The 16,551-nt window shown below is 40.0% G+C and overlaps 1 protein-coding gene across 15 annotated transcripts in view; it reads right to left on the reverse strand.

Annotated features, from left to right (window-relative positions):
• Window positions 1–15,041, reverse strand: part of cadps2 (Ca++-dependent secretion activator 2) — a 226,713-nt gene extending 211,672 nt beyond the window's left edge. For 8 of the 15 annotated variants that reach the window (XM_034587886.1, XM_034587884.1, XM_034587878.1 and 5 more), the window contains exon 1: window positions 14,265–15,040. In XM_034587886.1, the coding sequence (XP_034443777.1) occupies window positions 14,265–14,606 (342 nt within the window). In that variant the 5' untranslated portion in view covers window positions 14,607–15,040. Of the gene's footprint in view, window positions 1–14,264 lie in introns of all 15 variants that reach the window. The other 7 variants (XM_034587892.1, XM_034587890.1, XM_034587888.1 and 4 more) reach the window with 3 other exon arrangements.
• Window positions 15,042–16,551: the final 1,510 nt, after the last annotated feature.

Consider the following 16,551-nt stretch of genomic DNA (forward strand, 5'->3'; position numbering starts at 1 on the left):
TAAATTTTATTCATAGGCGCCTTTCAGAGCACTCAAGGTCACCTTACACGGCAGATAAAAAACATAACATGTTAGCTTGCAGTTAGCTAGTAGCTTCCTCAAACTCCAGTCGACACAACAAGAAAATGTTACAAGCAAAATGGTTGTATGGCTGTACTTAAGTGAAATGATTAGCACACCAGGGCATGCTGCAAATGTTTGAAAACAATTCCATGTAAAAGGGAAGAACATGACAAACTCAACGAAGCATCTGGCAACAAATAGGGTACATTTGAAATATATTGCAGCTTTGGCTACGTTTTGCTGTCTGAACCCATACAAGTCCTTAATGTATGTAAGCTGCACTGAGTTTGTGTTACCCTGTCCCTGAAAAATATGGTAATTGCTTGTTTTCTCAGTATAAAAAAACCCTACAAAATCCACCCCTCCAACAGAGCTCATCCGACCCAAACCCCAATATCACTTCAAAGATTTTGCCCAAACATGGCCCAACGGGCTCAGGTGGGGTACACTATTATTTGAAAGCAGAAGTATGCACCGAAATAGACTGACACAGGACGACCGGATCTTTAATGAGCGTCCTCCTGATTCTGAAGCAGTGCTGGTTATAATTATTCAGTGGTGGAAACCCGCTGAAACTATGAATGTAGAAGAACACGTTATTTTGTTCTGTCACTGCATCGATGCAGAGTTGTCCTGCTCTCTGCAGGAGCCCAAACATTAACACATGGGATGCTCCTACACTCTGTGCTGAGTGTGTCAACCTAACCTGATGTGGGTGTAACTCTATTCCAGCCACATGATTAGTTTGGCGCGGCTCCATTCTCATTCAGTGCTTGTGTTGTTTGTCAAAACATGGACGTGATGAGTTCAATCGAAATTATATCGAAATGTCCAATATTTCCATCGAGGAAAAATATATATCGCGTCAATTAACGATATTGTTTTATCGCCCAGCCCTAAACTGGGCCTGCTGAATTAAAAAAAAATTTTTTTTTTTTAAATCACAATCAAGATTTTTTTGGGGTGAATATTGGAATCACAATTATTTGAAGAACACTAGTGTCTACACTGCCTGAGTGAGCAGTGAAGAACTTCTCTCCTATCTGCGTGCGTGCGTGTGTGTGTGTTCGTCTTTGTCGCTCTTCACACATTTATTTAGTTATTAATCAATGGTGTCGGATCATGAATCTTGATTGTTTTGGTAATATTAACAATGATGTCCTGGCTGTGCCCTTCACGTTTTGTCTCGTGTTTTGAGTAGCAGGTGAACTGCGTCTGTGCAAAATGTTGGACTTTTTTCAATGTGTTTAAATACGTGTCTCATAACTTGAACTGGCACGTGCACACATCGTACGTGCACACAGACATCAAAGGGGGCTTGAGCCCCTGCCCTTTTTTCTCCTCAAGAGAAAGTGTCCTTTTTCTGCTGTGCTTTTTTTTTTTTTTTAAAGCTTCCCTGTCAAACTAATATATTGATTGAATAAAAAAAAATCTAAATATCAGGTCGGGAAACTAGACTAAGGCCCAATCCAATTTCACCACTTCTACCTACCCCTACCCCTTGTTTTCGAGGGTTATCTTGCCCCTTGAAACAGAGTCACAAGGGTTAGTGGTTGAAATCATCCCCTACGAATTGGGACAGCCCTTCCAGAAGCTGTACATCATCAGTAGTCGTCACGAAAACCTGACACAACATCAGTAGTCGTCGATGTAAACAGAGTTTTACCGGGGATGTCATTGTTATAACATTGTTGAGATCTTAAATAAACCAATGCTATTGTTTGCCGTTACTAAAGTGACAAATCTATTATATCCAAATAACATCTATGCTAATGCAGGTGAATCAATGACATTTGAAATTGAAAAGCTTGGATGCTCTGCATTATTTCACGTATGATTCAAAAGCACACAGGCTGCTAGCAGTGATATATAGGCAACCCTGCCAGGATGCTTTGTTATTAGAGGAGCATTTAAGTTTAGTAACATCACTGCTAGAAGCGGGTTTAATCAAGCACATCGTGTTTCTTCAAAGAGGGGGGCTGCGATATGAAATTGTGAAAATACGGGATTATAAAGCAAAAAAGGTTTGCTATCATGCTAACACTAGCGATCTTTTTTTTTAAGGTTGTGAAAAAAATGACCATACTACATTACACTACATGGTATTAAACTAAGATATTACAATTATTATCGTAATTTTTAAATCCGTATTAATGGAGAAATTGCTACATTTGTGAGTCTCTCCCAGCTTGCCGGTGATTCGCTAGGCATTCTGGTAAATTTCCATACCCCTTGGGTTAAAGTGAGGGTGTGAAAAATCTTTGTTTCAAGGGCTATACAGCCCTTACACCTGGCCATACACCTCCATCCCAACAGGTATTGGGACAGCCTACCCCTACATGGGAACGTATAAAACGAAAGGGAAGGGCTAAGGGCTAGGGCCTTAGTCTCTACCCTCCCTCCCTCCCTCCATGTCTTCTCACAGCGGTGAGCACACAGTCATCCCAGTGACGTCAGACAGCTGCTCCTATCCCAGTTGTGGTGGTTTTTCTTTGCTTCTCTGGAGGTGAGTGGTGATGATCAAAGGACTACTCTACCAGTGCCTTGAGTTTACAGCTAATTAGCCAAAAGACAAAAACAAATATAGGTAACTTATCTTGCTAATGTAAAGCTTGCGCTACTAGCTAATGTATTAAGTTAGGGCATACAGGCTAATGTACTGTACATAAGGGGAGACACTACAGGTAATTACAGTCAAATTTGTTTCTAATGATGTCAGCAAAACTAATTAAAATGCACTCATTTCCATACATTTGCCAATTGGCACTGCAGGTGAATAGGATAAAACAAATGAACTAAAACATATCACCACAGAACTTCCCAGAAAAGTCAGAATTAAATTGTAGGTATCTGATTCTGTAATTATCATCATAAATAAGAATAATGAAACAGCATTGTACAAGAAGATGAAGTTTTTGTCTTTTTACCCTATTAATAATCAATTAATCAAAAAAATAAACAAGGCATAATCGATTATTAAAATAATTGTTAGTTGTAGCCCTAATCCTGTTTGTCCTGTTCATCCCTTTAACCAGATTTTGCTGCATGTCCTAGTGTCTGAAACATTTAATGTGAAATACAGTCACACTTTCGCCCACCAGCTTTTGTCATTCTGTTGCAGCAACTGAAGTTTGAGGTAGCTACTTGCTTACTAGGAGCCATATCATAAGCTACCAGAGTTGAGAATTAAGGCGGCATCTCTGGCGATGTTTATGTTGCCTGTAAGCAGGAAAACTGTTTCCGTAAAAGCTCTGGCTTTATATATATATATGAGGCACAAAAATCTGCGTTATGATTCGGACCAGTAGGTCCCACCCAACCCTAGTATAATGACACAGTTTTAAAATGGTGTGTGGCCATAAACCATGTAGTGGACAATTTGATACGTGGACCGGAGTGTGGCACCTGACCTTAGCTGAGAGATTTTATAATAATTCATTCCATAGTAGTTTAGACATTTCACTGAAAATGACAATGCCATGGTTTTGCAAGAGGAAAAATCCAATGATGACCAGATTCATTATTTATCCTCTGGGTAACACTATTGTCTGCAACTTTTATGGCAATCCATCTCATGGTTAAAAGACAGACTGAACAACAGGGCAACGTTTCCATCTCCAGAGCCACAGTGTATGCTAGCACGGCTAACAACGTCAACTCATGCGCTAGATCCACTTGTCCGTGTATTGGCAGATTTTTTGTTTATTATCATTGTAAATTGAAGATCGTACGGTTACAGTTACTGCAGTGTATTATGTTGGCCCAGTTACATGTCGTCAATAAGTAGAGTCCATCAGCAGCATGAAAAAGACTAAGGGTCAAATTTTGTTTTAATTTTACAGGAGTAAAATGTAATGACCTGAAAAGAATGAACTGTAGACTCAGAAAGCAAACATTACAAATAATTATATATGTGCTGAAGCCTTTATGGCTTCCAACCTCATTCACATGAGGTGCCTGTTAAAAATGAGGTCAGACCAGGTTCAATGGTCGGTGAGGCTCTGAGAGTTTGATAATGTGATAACAACATTTCTTCTGATGATGAATTACCTCAAGCATAACCTTGTACTGCTGAAGTGTCTGCTTTCTTCAGTTTCTCATATCGGTCTCTTTTTTTTTTCAAATTGATGGTCCAGATTTTGACAGTTTTCAGGGTATAATGACAAACAGGATGACATCTGACTGAAAGAAACAGACACTGTAGTTTCTTAACTCAAACACTAAACTGTGCATTATTTTTCATTCTGATAAATAAGGGCAAAAATGTTAATCAAAGAATAAAGATATAGTTAAATATTAAAATGAAAGGCATACTTGACTATAACAATGTGAACAAACTCCTTCCCTTTCCTCCCTTCCTCTGGAAGGAAACTAGCAGGAAGCAAAATAAAAAACACACTGCTGTTCTCTCCATCTTTCCCGCCAGGCGTTTCCTGGATGTTACTCCAGAGAGCTCTTTAGCTCTTCTCACCACAGAAACACACACATTGAGCCCTGACAATAACACACTGACTTATTCTGTTAGTTTGTGTTGAATTTGTGTCAGACAAGAGGATTCATCCCGGTGGTCAGAGTAGGGGTGTAAGATAATGAACAAATAAAATTATATCTAGATATATTCTGGGATTTTGTTGATAGCAACAAGATATCTGATCATTGCATTCTTCAAAAATTTGGAAAAGTTTTATATTGTACTAGCTTGCAATTGTTAAGATATAAATTGCTGCGGCATTGATAATTTAATTTAGGCAAAGCTTTCTAAGTGAAAACACTGTATCTTGGATCTCAAATTCAAAAGGTTGTTTGAAACCTCCTCTCTCAACCACTTTAAATGGCTTCATGTATTTTGTTATGCAATTGATGACAGTACTTTTCTTGTCATAAGTAATTTTTTGCAGAACAATTCAGCTAAAGATGCATAGTGTGAAAACAGCTAAACTGCTTGGGCTCAGAATTAATTACCACTGAAGAGTACAGAGGGCACAATTGCTCATCAAAAGTTACATAGTGTTGTTTTAAAATGTGAGGCTGCCTTTGTGTCATTCATAAATTATAAGCGTCACTCATACAACAGGTTAGAGTGAATCTTTTTTAGCTATCCACTCATACTTGACAAGTGTGTTAAGAAGCTGGAAGTAAAACATGTTGTTTGCTCTGTCTAACTCTTTCACAATCATTTCCAGAGGCTTCACAGTGAACCTGAGTCAACACCCAACAGACATTTCTCTGTTGTGCAGATTGTAGTAGGAAGCACGCCTTTCGTTGTTTTGTTTTTAGTTTTCAAAATAACTACAGTAAAACCTTTACCATTTCCTTTCGTCTTCTTTAAAATATCAGGTAATCATTTTGTTACTCCCCTCTCATCCCCTGGACTTTATTTTGAGGACATAACATCCAATCTCTCAATTACTTCTTTCAAATGAAAAAAAAGTCCAAGTTAACCTCTTCAAATATCTTGTTTTGTTACCAAAACCATCAATGTTATTAGTTTATATTTGTATCAAACAAAGAAGAGCAGAATATTCATTAATGAAAAAATAACTTTGTTCATTATGTTGGTTTCTGATAAAATTCCTGCAAGACTGGTGACATTCAATCATTAGCATGCTAACACACATTCAACTCAGAATTTTGCTGGAACCAAATACGGCCTCACAGAGCCGCTAGCTGAAGACTGACCAGTGGATTGATGACTTCAAAGCCTGATTGATACTACCAATTTTTCATTGATTAAATCAACCAACTGCTTCAGCACTAGAACGTTTTATGTGATAACCTCCACCATGGGGGTTATATTTGCATCAGTGTTTGTTATTTCATAAAATTATGCAAAAACTATTGAACCTTAAGAAGAACCCAATAAATTTTGGAGCGGATTACATAATTAATGAAAACACTTTCGCCTTGGCGGAGGTAAAAAAAAGAAGCTACAAAAACAATCACGTACAGTGTTTAACTCAGTATATTGTAGTGTAACTGTACTGTCAGTGAGAGTTTTAGCAGAGTGAGGGCTGTCTTCGGCCCCCGGGGCAGGGCTGACTCGCTGTCTGATGCTCTTCACGGAGAACCCTGCTTTGTGAGAGCCCTGCTGAGACATCCTTTCACATCTCCAAGAGGAAGAAGAGGAGGAGGAGGAGGAGGAGGATAGGTTACATAACGCTCTGAGAAGAGCTCCATCTCAAGGAATCTGACAAGGGAAGGAGAGATGACAAAGGAGGACGGAAGTTGCCTCCAGCGTGTCTGTGGCCAAAACTTGCGCCCACTAACCACCGGAAAAAAAATAAGCCCTCACATCAGCAGAAGTGGCTTCTTATAGCAGAGAAGCAGGAGGAGATGGTGTTTATCTTGTTTGTGTAATAAACAGCTGCCAGGGGATTAGACATGTGCAGGGAGAGATGCGTGGGTCTCCATCAGGGGGGGTGTCTGCAGTCATGATTTCCCTGCTTGGTTTGTCAGGCATGCTTGGAAACAGGACAAAAACAGAAATGCCGGGGAAGACTGGAAGCCTCCGATGTTTGAGAGACGAGAAAACCCAACAGGTGGGCGTCTCTGCATTATGTCATGGAAAAATAGCTCATGAATAAATAAATAAATGTCTTCACTTCACTTCCTTAATTGGCTACTTAATTATGACTTATTTCACCTGATGCAGCATCCATCTGCTATTTAAACCAGACGTCTCAAGGAATATTCAGAGATGCTGCTGAGCAAGACAAGTCTGCAAGGTGAGGGTTCTTCACTCAAAACTGGAGATTCAATGCTCCACAGGTTTCCTCGTCCACCTCTGAAAACAGAGGCAACAGAAGCGGGGCAGTAAATTCTGCAGAACTTCAGAAAGTGTGCCTTGAAGTAACCTTATAGAATCAGGCTGTTGTCCAGCCATAACTCTGCTTCAGGAATCAAGTGTTAAAGATCTTAATCATCAATCTCACTGAAAAAACCTGCCTACACAAAAAAGCTGAGAAATATTTCTCTGACTTTACAGCATGTACAATTTTGTTACAAGTCAAAATATCTTCCCCTTGTGCCCTAAAAAGGGAGTTGAACTACATTGGTTTGGCTTTGCTTATGAAAAATGAAAATGAAATTAAAATATGTAAAATAATATCACTATAGACTTCTACTGTAGCCACAAAATTTAGTCGGGTCAGATTTGTAGTTCACAAGGGAGACCCTAATGAGCTGTGTTACAACCTGGAAGCAAATTATTTACTAGAAATAGAAATGAACCTCACTGGGCTCTTTAAAAAATACACATCTGTAAATGTATTTAGATGGCATCAGATCAAACTGTTTCCTCCCTCTCATCTGATTCACAACATGTTTGATCTGCTCCTGGAAGATTTAATTGACTCCCTGTGTTTTTTCACCTTTACAAAACATAAATCAAACAGCCTACTGAGTCACAAGACAGAATATTGTGTAGTTATACATATTTTATTAGTTTCTTGATCTCTTATAACTCAGACAAAGAAGCTGAGTATTAAAAAACTGTAACTGAGCTTTGACTCCAACTCTTCAAAGTGGTTGCGTCACTGAAACAGACAAACTACAAGATCATTTGCACAATGAGCTCACGACAAGTTGCAATAGCTCATTCAGTCCAATCACACTATGTAAACAAGGAAAGACTAGATGTTGCACAGCTGGTTTCTCTGCTTCCGTTTCTCTGGAAAACTTCCCACAAAAGGTGTCAGGTTTACGGTCAGTCTGATAAATACCTGTAGCGGCTCTTCAGACCCCGGCTGTACATGTTTTATTGATTCCTTCAAAGTATGGTTTTGGAATTTGGGTTCTGGAATTTCCAGTAATGGTCCGTCCAACAGAACTGGTTATGATCACAGTTCGAAGCCAGTTGGGGATAATATCTATGCACTATTCGACAATTTGATTGGTTGAAATAATTCTTGACTATTTCCTTGCTGTAACAATTAAAATTGTAAATTGTGTAGTGCCGGGCAATTAACCAAAAATGTATCGAAACCAACATTTATAACCTCTCACCAACTATATCTTGCCCATGTGGGTAAATTTGGATAATTCTCCTCCCTCCACACACTCATGCTAACCTGCGCTCACTTTACAGGTTAACAATACCAACACTAATCATGCGTTATTAGGACACGTCCAGTACTTGAAGTTTACTTTGTGTTTGTCTGATTCTCTCTAGAGTTTATGAGACACGTATTTAATGGTTCAATGTGGAGAATTTAGTGACATCTAGTGGTGAAGTTGCATGTTGCAGCTGAATACACTGCAATGCACCTCACCCTCCAAATATGAAAGACAACCTGTAGTAGCATTCAGTTGTTGTAAAAACTGGATAGGTGTTTAGTTTGTCCAGTTTGGGCTACGTAGAGAGGACCCTCTACAGATGTAAATATAAAGGATTTAAATATAAAGGGCCCATTGTAGTGTAAAGAAAACAATTTATTTTACAATTTAAATGATTACACAGTAGTGACAACATCACTAGGATAATTTTATTCAATTCATTCAATTTCTGCCAATAGATCCCTTTCATCTAAATCTTACACACTGAACCTTTAAACACATTGAAAAACAACACGAGACGTGACAGGCACAGCCCGGAAAACAGGATTAAAGTGACTGGAACAGTCCGGATTCATGATTCAACATCATTGATTATATCGATGTGACCATCAGCTTGTGTGAAGAGCGATAGAGACGAACAGACAATTGTTGACTGGCACCGAGCATTCCGCCTCAATGCAGTGGCGCTGCCAAGAGGGGGACAGCAGGGCAACCAGGAGACTGTAAAGGCTTAAATCAGTTTTCCACTACACCAGCCTTAGTGTATTGATGTTGAGAGCATCAACACAATCAAAATAATAACATCACTATTGATTTTATTGTTTTTTTTAATGGGGGGGTGTGGCCAGCCCGCACCCTGCTGCTAAAAATCCTTGAGGAAACACTACAATGTGCTTAATATCGCATTTTATTAGAAAAAATATCCTAGCTTTAATAGTTAAAAAAAGCTAGTTAGCAAGCAAGTCACAGAAAAGTCTTCTTCATGCTGTCAGTCAGTGCACGTTCATGTGTTTTAGGGGCGTGGTTTTGACGAGAGGGACGATGGGAGCTGGTGGGATGTATTAATTGCTTTTTTTCAAAGTATACCCTGCTCTTGTTTACTTTTCCAGGATTACCAACCCTAGCTTTACACATTTACTTTAAAAAAAGTAAATGTGTAAATTGTTTCTCAGTTTCAAACACTGAAATACTCCATACTCACAGTTTATAAACTATTGGATTTGTAATCAGTGTACACTGTTGCACAGACTTCTTTAACCCTGCTGACCCGATGCGAGCTCTGTAGATTGTGTTTCCAATATACAGAATCAGACTAGTGGTTTCCAGTCTAGTGCCAAACCTAACTGTGCTGGCTATAGACTCATCAATAAGGGATGTATCCTAATAGGAATCAGTCTAATTAGAATCAGTTTGCATGTATAAAAATTGGACAATGGTTCAGGGTTCAGCTGGATTATCAGGATTTACAGCGACTTTCAAATAATGTAGTAAACAAACCAAATTACCCCACAAAACTAATGTTTGCCAACGATCAGAAATGTACAAAAAAAAATTCCTGAGACTATATCAAACAAAAGACAGATAATACATTGTATTTAGGTCTGCAGTTGCCTGCGCCCATTGCAAACATTTTCACCAAGCTGACAGGAAGAAATATCAAAGCTATTATAAGCACAATCTTTCATCACAACACATTGTACTTTTATCTGTTGACCATCAACACAAACTAAACCAGAATGAAATATTAGCAATAAGGTACTAACCCCCTACCATCAGACTCCAACATGGTCAGACCAATCAGCAGCCCAACAATCATAAAACATCTCCTGCCTTCGAGTTACGTTTATGTTGCATCAGTGCTGTCCACAGTCGGTTGTGACATTGCTGGTTTCATCCATGACCATGATGGAAATGCTGATAATAACCATCAACAACTTTACAAAAAGCTCCATTTAGTAGCTGCTTTCAATTACATCACATGATGTTCATCAGCAGATAGACTTTGATTAAATGATGGATAGAACCTGAGCAGGGATTATTTTCTCAAATCACTCAAATTTATCAATGAAATGTGTTTGCATGTAGAAGACATGTAAATCCTTACTTTTTGAACTTAAGGAGGATTCAAATTAATAGATATGATTAATATGCTTCGAAAATACAGAAAAAACAATCAAAAGAATTTACAGCACATCTGTTTTTCCTGACATTTCTATCAGCAAACATGATTTTTCACTCCACAGAAAACAACTAATGTCGTCATTAATGTGGCTCCTGGGAGGTGAAACCCAGAGGACTGAGAATCATGGAGGCCCACAGTGAATCCACTGAAGGCTGGGTATGCGCGTGGGCCGACACTAAGCATCATTTTGCATCATTAACTCCACCTCCAGAGCCACAGTGAGCAGCAGGAAACTGACAGGATTCAAGACAACGGAAATTGCTCTGTTAAGTGTTTAGTCTTCTATTACTTTTCTTCTCCAAGTCTTCAAACTTCATTTAGATTAGTCAGAGTTTTCATCAGTCACAGTGCTGCTCAACACTAAACGCCTGAACATTTTATATCTTTGGCTTGAGCTACTTGTGTTTTCTCCAGTTACTTCAATTCTATTGGATTTGGCTGCAAAGCTGTTTCTACCCCTAAAATTCCAAAAGTGTTTTGTGGACTAAAACACTTCACCCACCCCTCCATCTGCATAGCGGTGAGTAGATCGAGTGAATTTTGGGTGAACAATCCCTATAATCTTCTATCCTTTCTATCACAATAAGTAAATTAAAGTAAATAGTGAGATTGTATTGCAGCAGTAGGCTCTGTTTGTCTGTGGCTTGCATATCTCGAGTATCGTTCATCTCAATCAGCTTCACACTTGACAGAAATTGAATATAAAATAATCCTAGTGATGTTTTCACTAGTGTGTTTTATCTAAATTGTACTAATTGTTGTTTTCTTTACCCTGAGAGGGCCCTTTATATTTAAATACTTTATATTTACATCAGGAGCAGGTCCTCTCTACGGACGCTGCCATGTTTTTTACAGCTGTCCAAACTGGACAAACTAAACACCCTTAGAGTTTTTATGACAACTGAAGGCTACCACAGCTTCTTTCATGTTTTTTGGGGGGAGGGGGGGCTATTCAGCTGCAACATGCAATTTAACCACTAGATGTCATTAAATTCTACACACTGAACCTTTAAGTGAATTTGGTGTGACTTGGACACGCAATACTTTCAATATTAATTTGAACAAACAGCTGTCCAGCACTCTGTAGCAGTCAATCAATATGGGTTATTATTAGAATAACTATTACACATTATTTCAGATTTTTGTTCCTGAGTGAAGGCTTATGATTAGGATTGTAACATTTATAAATCTGAATCTAAAACTGTGATTCAAAAATCCAAAAACTTGTATAACAGTATGACCTTGATTGCTAAACCTGCCTCTACCTCTGTAGGTGTAGCCTATTTGTTACCAGACTGCATTTTGATTCAATTGCTTCACTTTGCTCGTGTTGTGTGCATGAGGAGATGACCGAAGCTTAACTTTTTAAGCAGCAGCGTAGGCACCAGCCAATCCAATCATGTTCTGACAAAACATCAAAATGAACCTGATATGTGTTTACCTGGTTGTAGATTTTATTTTGTGTGCACTTCCTCTCTAGCTAGACAGCTAGCATGGCATGTTAGCACAAAAGACAGCAATATTGTGCAGTCCATGCATGTTGTTATGATATTCACACCAGCACCACAGGTTTCATACACAGACGCTTATATGCGAGTCCTCTGAATCTGTCTTAGACATAGACACACAGACACACACAGACACACACAGACACATTGTGCTTGAGCTGGTTAGGTTCAGTGGATAATCACAATAATCAGCACTTATCAACAGGCCAGGTCTACCCGAGTCTTCTGCCTAGTGGATAGCTTGTCTACTGGTTGTCGACATGCTGTGTAGTTAGTTGGTTAACTATGAGACCTACGGTAGAGAACAGACAGTACTGATGTTCTCAACAGTTTTACTAATTGCTTTAATCAGTCAAAATTGTTGGTTAAATGATTAATGGGCATCCCGACTCAAGATAATTAATAATCCTGAGACTGCAGACCCCCACGGGCAAATTCAAACCAACAGGGATCATTTTGGTTTTCACGAGCTATTATTTATGTATTATGAGCATCGCTGGCACTGACTGTGAGTTATATTTCTATCTCATCTAATGTTCATGTTGTAGCTTGCGTGTAGACTGGAAAATACTGTAATTTAGATTGTTTAGATCAATCAGGTTTTACAGTGAGAGCCTATACCGGCCAATAACAGAGTAGAAGAGAAATCAGGCCAATACCTGATCAGCTTAGGTCAATAACAGTGTTAATACTGATTCAGTGAAACAGAGTGCTCCTCATCACAACTGTGCGGAAATTCAATGGAGACATTGGCTGTTCTCTGATCTGATACCTATTAATGTCACACTATTACCTCAGTTCTCCTTCTGTGGGCTCAGCATAACTTCTTATTCTGCAGATAAATCCACTCTTCTGCCAGTGGTCCTTCATTCAGAGTGTTCTATTGACGTTTCCCTCCTGCAGTGATCAAGAGCAGTCTGCTGGGCAGGAGTCCAGGGATTCAAACTGGCAACCCACCACATAAAGACATGCCTGCTGCAGCCTCCCACCAGGGACTATACAGCAACTTTAGAAAATAAATCAATGCTAAATATTCTTCACACTTTTTAGGAACTCACATTGTATATCTATGAAACCAAACAGGGAGAAGCAGGACTTCCAGAATTGGGTGAAATGAAAACTTGAGAAGTTAAATAAACTGAATAAATTACCACGTCTGCCTTCTTTCAGAGCAGATTCATCGCTCACACAAACATCTTTGGTGAATGAGAATGCCTTGTCTGCATATTGAAATCAAACACCATGAGACACTCATTAGCAAGTTTCCCAGCGGGATGACATATACACAGGGGTTCTTCAGTCATAACTGGCTTCCCCGCTTGCTTTATTAGTGAGCGCTTGCAGGTCCAGGCTGCCCTGCAGCTCAGCAGAAATGCATTCATCTGTATCTAACACAGTCAAACCAGAAGAGAGCTATTCACCAAATCAGCCGAATGGCCACTGAATGTGTTGCAGCCAAGGACGACACTTCAATGCCTCTTACAAAGCACACACTCCCACAAAAATTGAAGGAATTCAGACAGAACACAAACATGTCAGCCTTGTGTTTACCAAAAAATGAAGGCTATTTTATAGATCTACCCTCATTAGCAGTTAGTGAGTCTCAATCAATCTAATGTTATATTTACCCCAGTGAAACAACTTTTATATTGGAGGGCATTTATAATCCCAAGTGTTTACTTGTGCAGAGGCCTCCAGATTATATTAAATCTTAAAATAAGAAAAGGTAAAGGGTATTTTATGAAATATGCTCAAATGTTTGTTTTCTGTGATGGTTTACTGAGCTGGTGATTTATCCCAATGTCTGATCCAATGGGAGCCGCATGTGTTGATAAGATGACTTGATGTACTAATGCTGGTGTTACAGAGTTTGGTTCTTCATTTTCAGGTCTGTTAAACAAAATGCAAAGATCTACAAAGCTAAAAACAAACAAACGGACACTTTCCTAGAACGTCTTTACCACTATGTCAGACTCCATTTGGATTTCTTTCAATTTTAGGTTGACATTAGAATTTCCAAATAGGAATAAACTGCACAAATGAGTGCACAGCCTAACAATAAATAGGTTCAGAATAGGTCGTGTTCGGCTTTTAGTTTACACACTGTGCTAATCTATTTTAAGAAATATTGACAGTTTTTACAGTGGGCTGGTGCTGATGGCCGTCGCCGGTCCAGCAGTGTTTCGGCGCAACAACAATGTGGAAGCAACAGGAGACTAGATTAGATAAGTAAATATTTAGTTGAAACAAGTGATTGCTGATGATACAATATGAGCCAAATGAATTGATAGAACCTACGATTGTCAGAACACTGAAACGATTGTTGTTTGTTCTCAAAATGTTTGGCAGGTCGGACAATCAGCTTTAAATTGACATATTCTCAATTACAGTTCGCTAGCGGACCCCTCCACAGCAGACAACAGGTGCACAAGTTCCAGTGTGCTGCATTTACTCACCTTCTGCTGCCGCCGGGCCATGTCGGTGGGCTGCTTGGCGTTGAACGGGTAGGCTATGCACCGCAGGACGAACACATAAATTTGCAGTTTAGTTTTCCTCTCCTCTTCCTCCCTCTGGATCCGCTCCCGCTCCTTCCTCTCCTCATCTTCACCTGCATCGGCGCCGTCTCTCGCACCCTTAGCGGCGGCGCCTCCAGGTGCGGCTGACTCTCTCTGCTGGCCGCCCGCCCGGCTGCTGTTCGCCCGTTTCCCCGACAAGGAGGCAGGTTTCCTCGCAGCCTCCTCCACAACTTCTGGGTCGGACTCCCCGCCGGTGTCTTCGCTGGAGGACGGGTCCAGCATGGCTCACAGCGGCAAACGAGACAAAAAGAAAAGCCGCTGCCGGTGCGATAGAGACAAACAAGTGTTTGAGCCTTAGTTTGTTTGTTTTAGTCGACGTGGCGTTAACAGCTGCACTTTGCGGACCGGGAGCGCTGCCCCGCTGCTGTGAGCCGAGTGTGGAGGCGCGACCCCGGAGCTGAGGCGGAGTTTCGCCGGGTTCATGTCCGCGGCGCGTCCGTCACCGGGATCAATGTGTCGGAATGACGGCGCGCGCCCGCCGCCGCTGGCTGCTGCTGCACTGAGCTCACGCGCTGTGAGTGCGCGCTCCTGCACACAGGTGAGCAACCTGTAGCTGCACACACAGATAATACAAGGCCCGGGGAGAGGTCTCACTCTGTCTGTGTTTCAGAGCATCCTTCACGGTCTGTGAGGCGAACAGGCTGCTTTCTGCCAGCAATACTCAACATAGGAAATGTTGGGAATCACAAAAGTAAAGAAAATACAAATACTATTACCTAATATTTCATTTTCAATTCACAGTCTGTAGCTTTTTCGCTGTCAAGTTGAGATGGGTTTATCAATATCATAAACCCCTCCATTGTATTACATGTCACTAGTTTAATGTTTTAATTCTCCCATAGTTTGTTATCTCCATCTGTCTCTCTCTCAGTCTGCAGGTATCTCTGACTCCAGACCCTACTCCTCTATTATTATTTTGTATTATTAGTATTAGTATTGTTGTTTTTGTTACTATTGTTGTTGTTGTTTTTATTAACTGGTGCTGCTATCATTAATGACATCATTACCTCTATGAATGTCACTGTCTGACAGGGCTTAAATATGATGGTTACACTGTACCTGCTCTCTCTCTCCTTTCTTTCCCCCTCCCTCTCTCTCTTCTCTCCCCTCTTTTACACCCACCTCTCCTCTCGTCTCCATTTGTCTCTGCTCACCCCAACTGGTCCAACACACTGAGTCTGGTTCTGTTAGAGGTTTCTTCCTGTTAAAAGGGAGTTTTTTGGGGGTTTCTCTATAACATTGTAAGGTCTTGACTATACTCTGTGAAGTGCCATGTTGGGATTTGGTGCTGTGCAAATAAAATTGAATTGAAAACATGAAGTTGACTCATTAACTTGGGTTCAGGACCTGGGCCACTCCTCAATCACATCTCTCATCACCTCAAGCCGACATCAACCTGCTCAACCCGTCACGCTCTGTTTGTCTCAGATTCTTTGACCCACCCTTTCCATAGCTTTCATCCATCCGCCCTTCTACCTCATTCCTACCCACATCCTCTCTTCCCTCCTCCCTTCCTTCTCCCTCCCTCATCCCTACCTCTACTCATCCTTACCCACATCCCTTCATCTTTGCTTAAAAGTGATGTAAAATGTCAATAAAGTTTGAATGTGTGAAATCACAGTATTCTGTTGCTTTTTAATCAGATTGCCATCATGTCACACGCACACACACAGAGGCATAGACACTGTCATGGACACCTTTGTTATTATGTTATTACTGCATGATTACATCAAGATTTCTGGGAAAAGCACATATAGGGTGTATACTGTGTTATACCTCTACGTTACAGACAATCTTTGAAAGGAAGGAAACGAGCTGTGACAGAAAAACATTTAAAGATAAAGTGAGAATAATATACATAAATTACCATATGTAATTAAGATAAATGTGGCTTGGAAATTAACAAGGCTTGGAAATCATTCTAAATAAACAAAATATAAAGGTGTATAACGACGTGTCTATTGATGATAACGAAGAATAATTAGAAGAAACAAGGTCAAAAAGAAGTTAACTCTAAAATACAAATGCAAAACGGTAAAAACATTTTTGAAAAGGATTGAAAATGGGTAAAATATATATATATGGAAGGTGTGTGTGTTTTTGTTTGTGTGTGTGTGTGTGTGTGTGTGTGTGTGTGTGTGTGTGTGTGTGTGTCTGTCTGTGTGTG

The sequence above is a fragment of the Hippoglossus hippoglossus genome, chromosome 6 (genome assembly GCF_009819705.1).
Source record: "Hippoglossus hippoglossus isolate fHipHip1 chromosome 6, fHipHip1.pri, whole genome shotgun sequence".
Taxonomy (NCBI): Eukaryota; Metazoa; Chordata; class Actinopteri; order Pleuronectiformes; family Pleuronectidae; genus Hippoglossus; species Hippoglossus hippoglossus.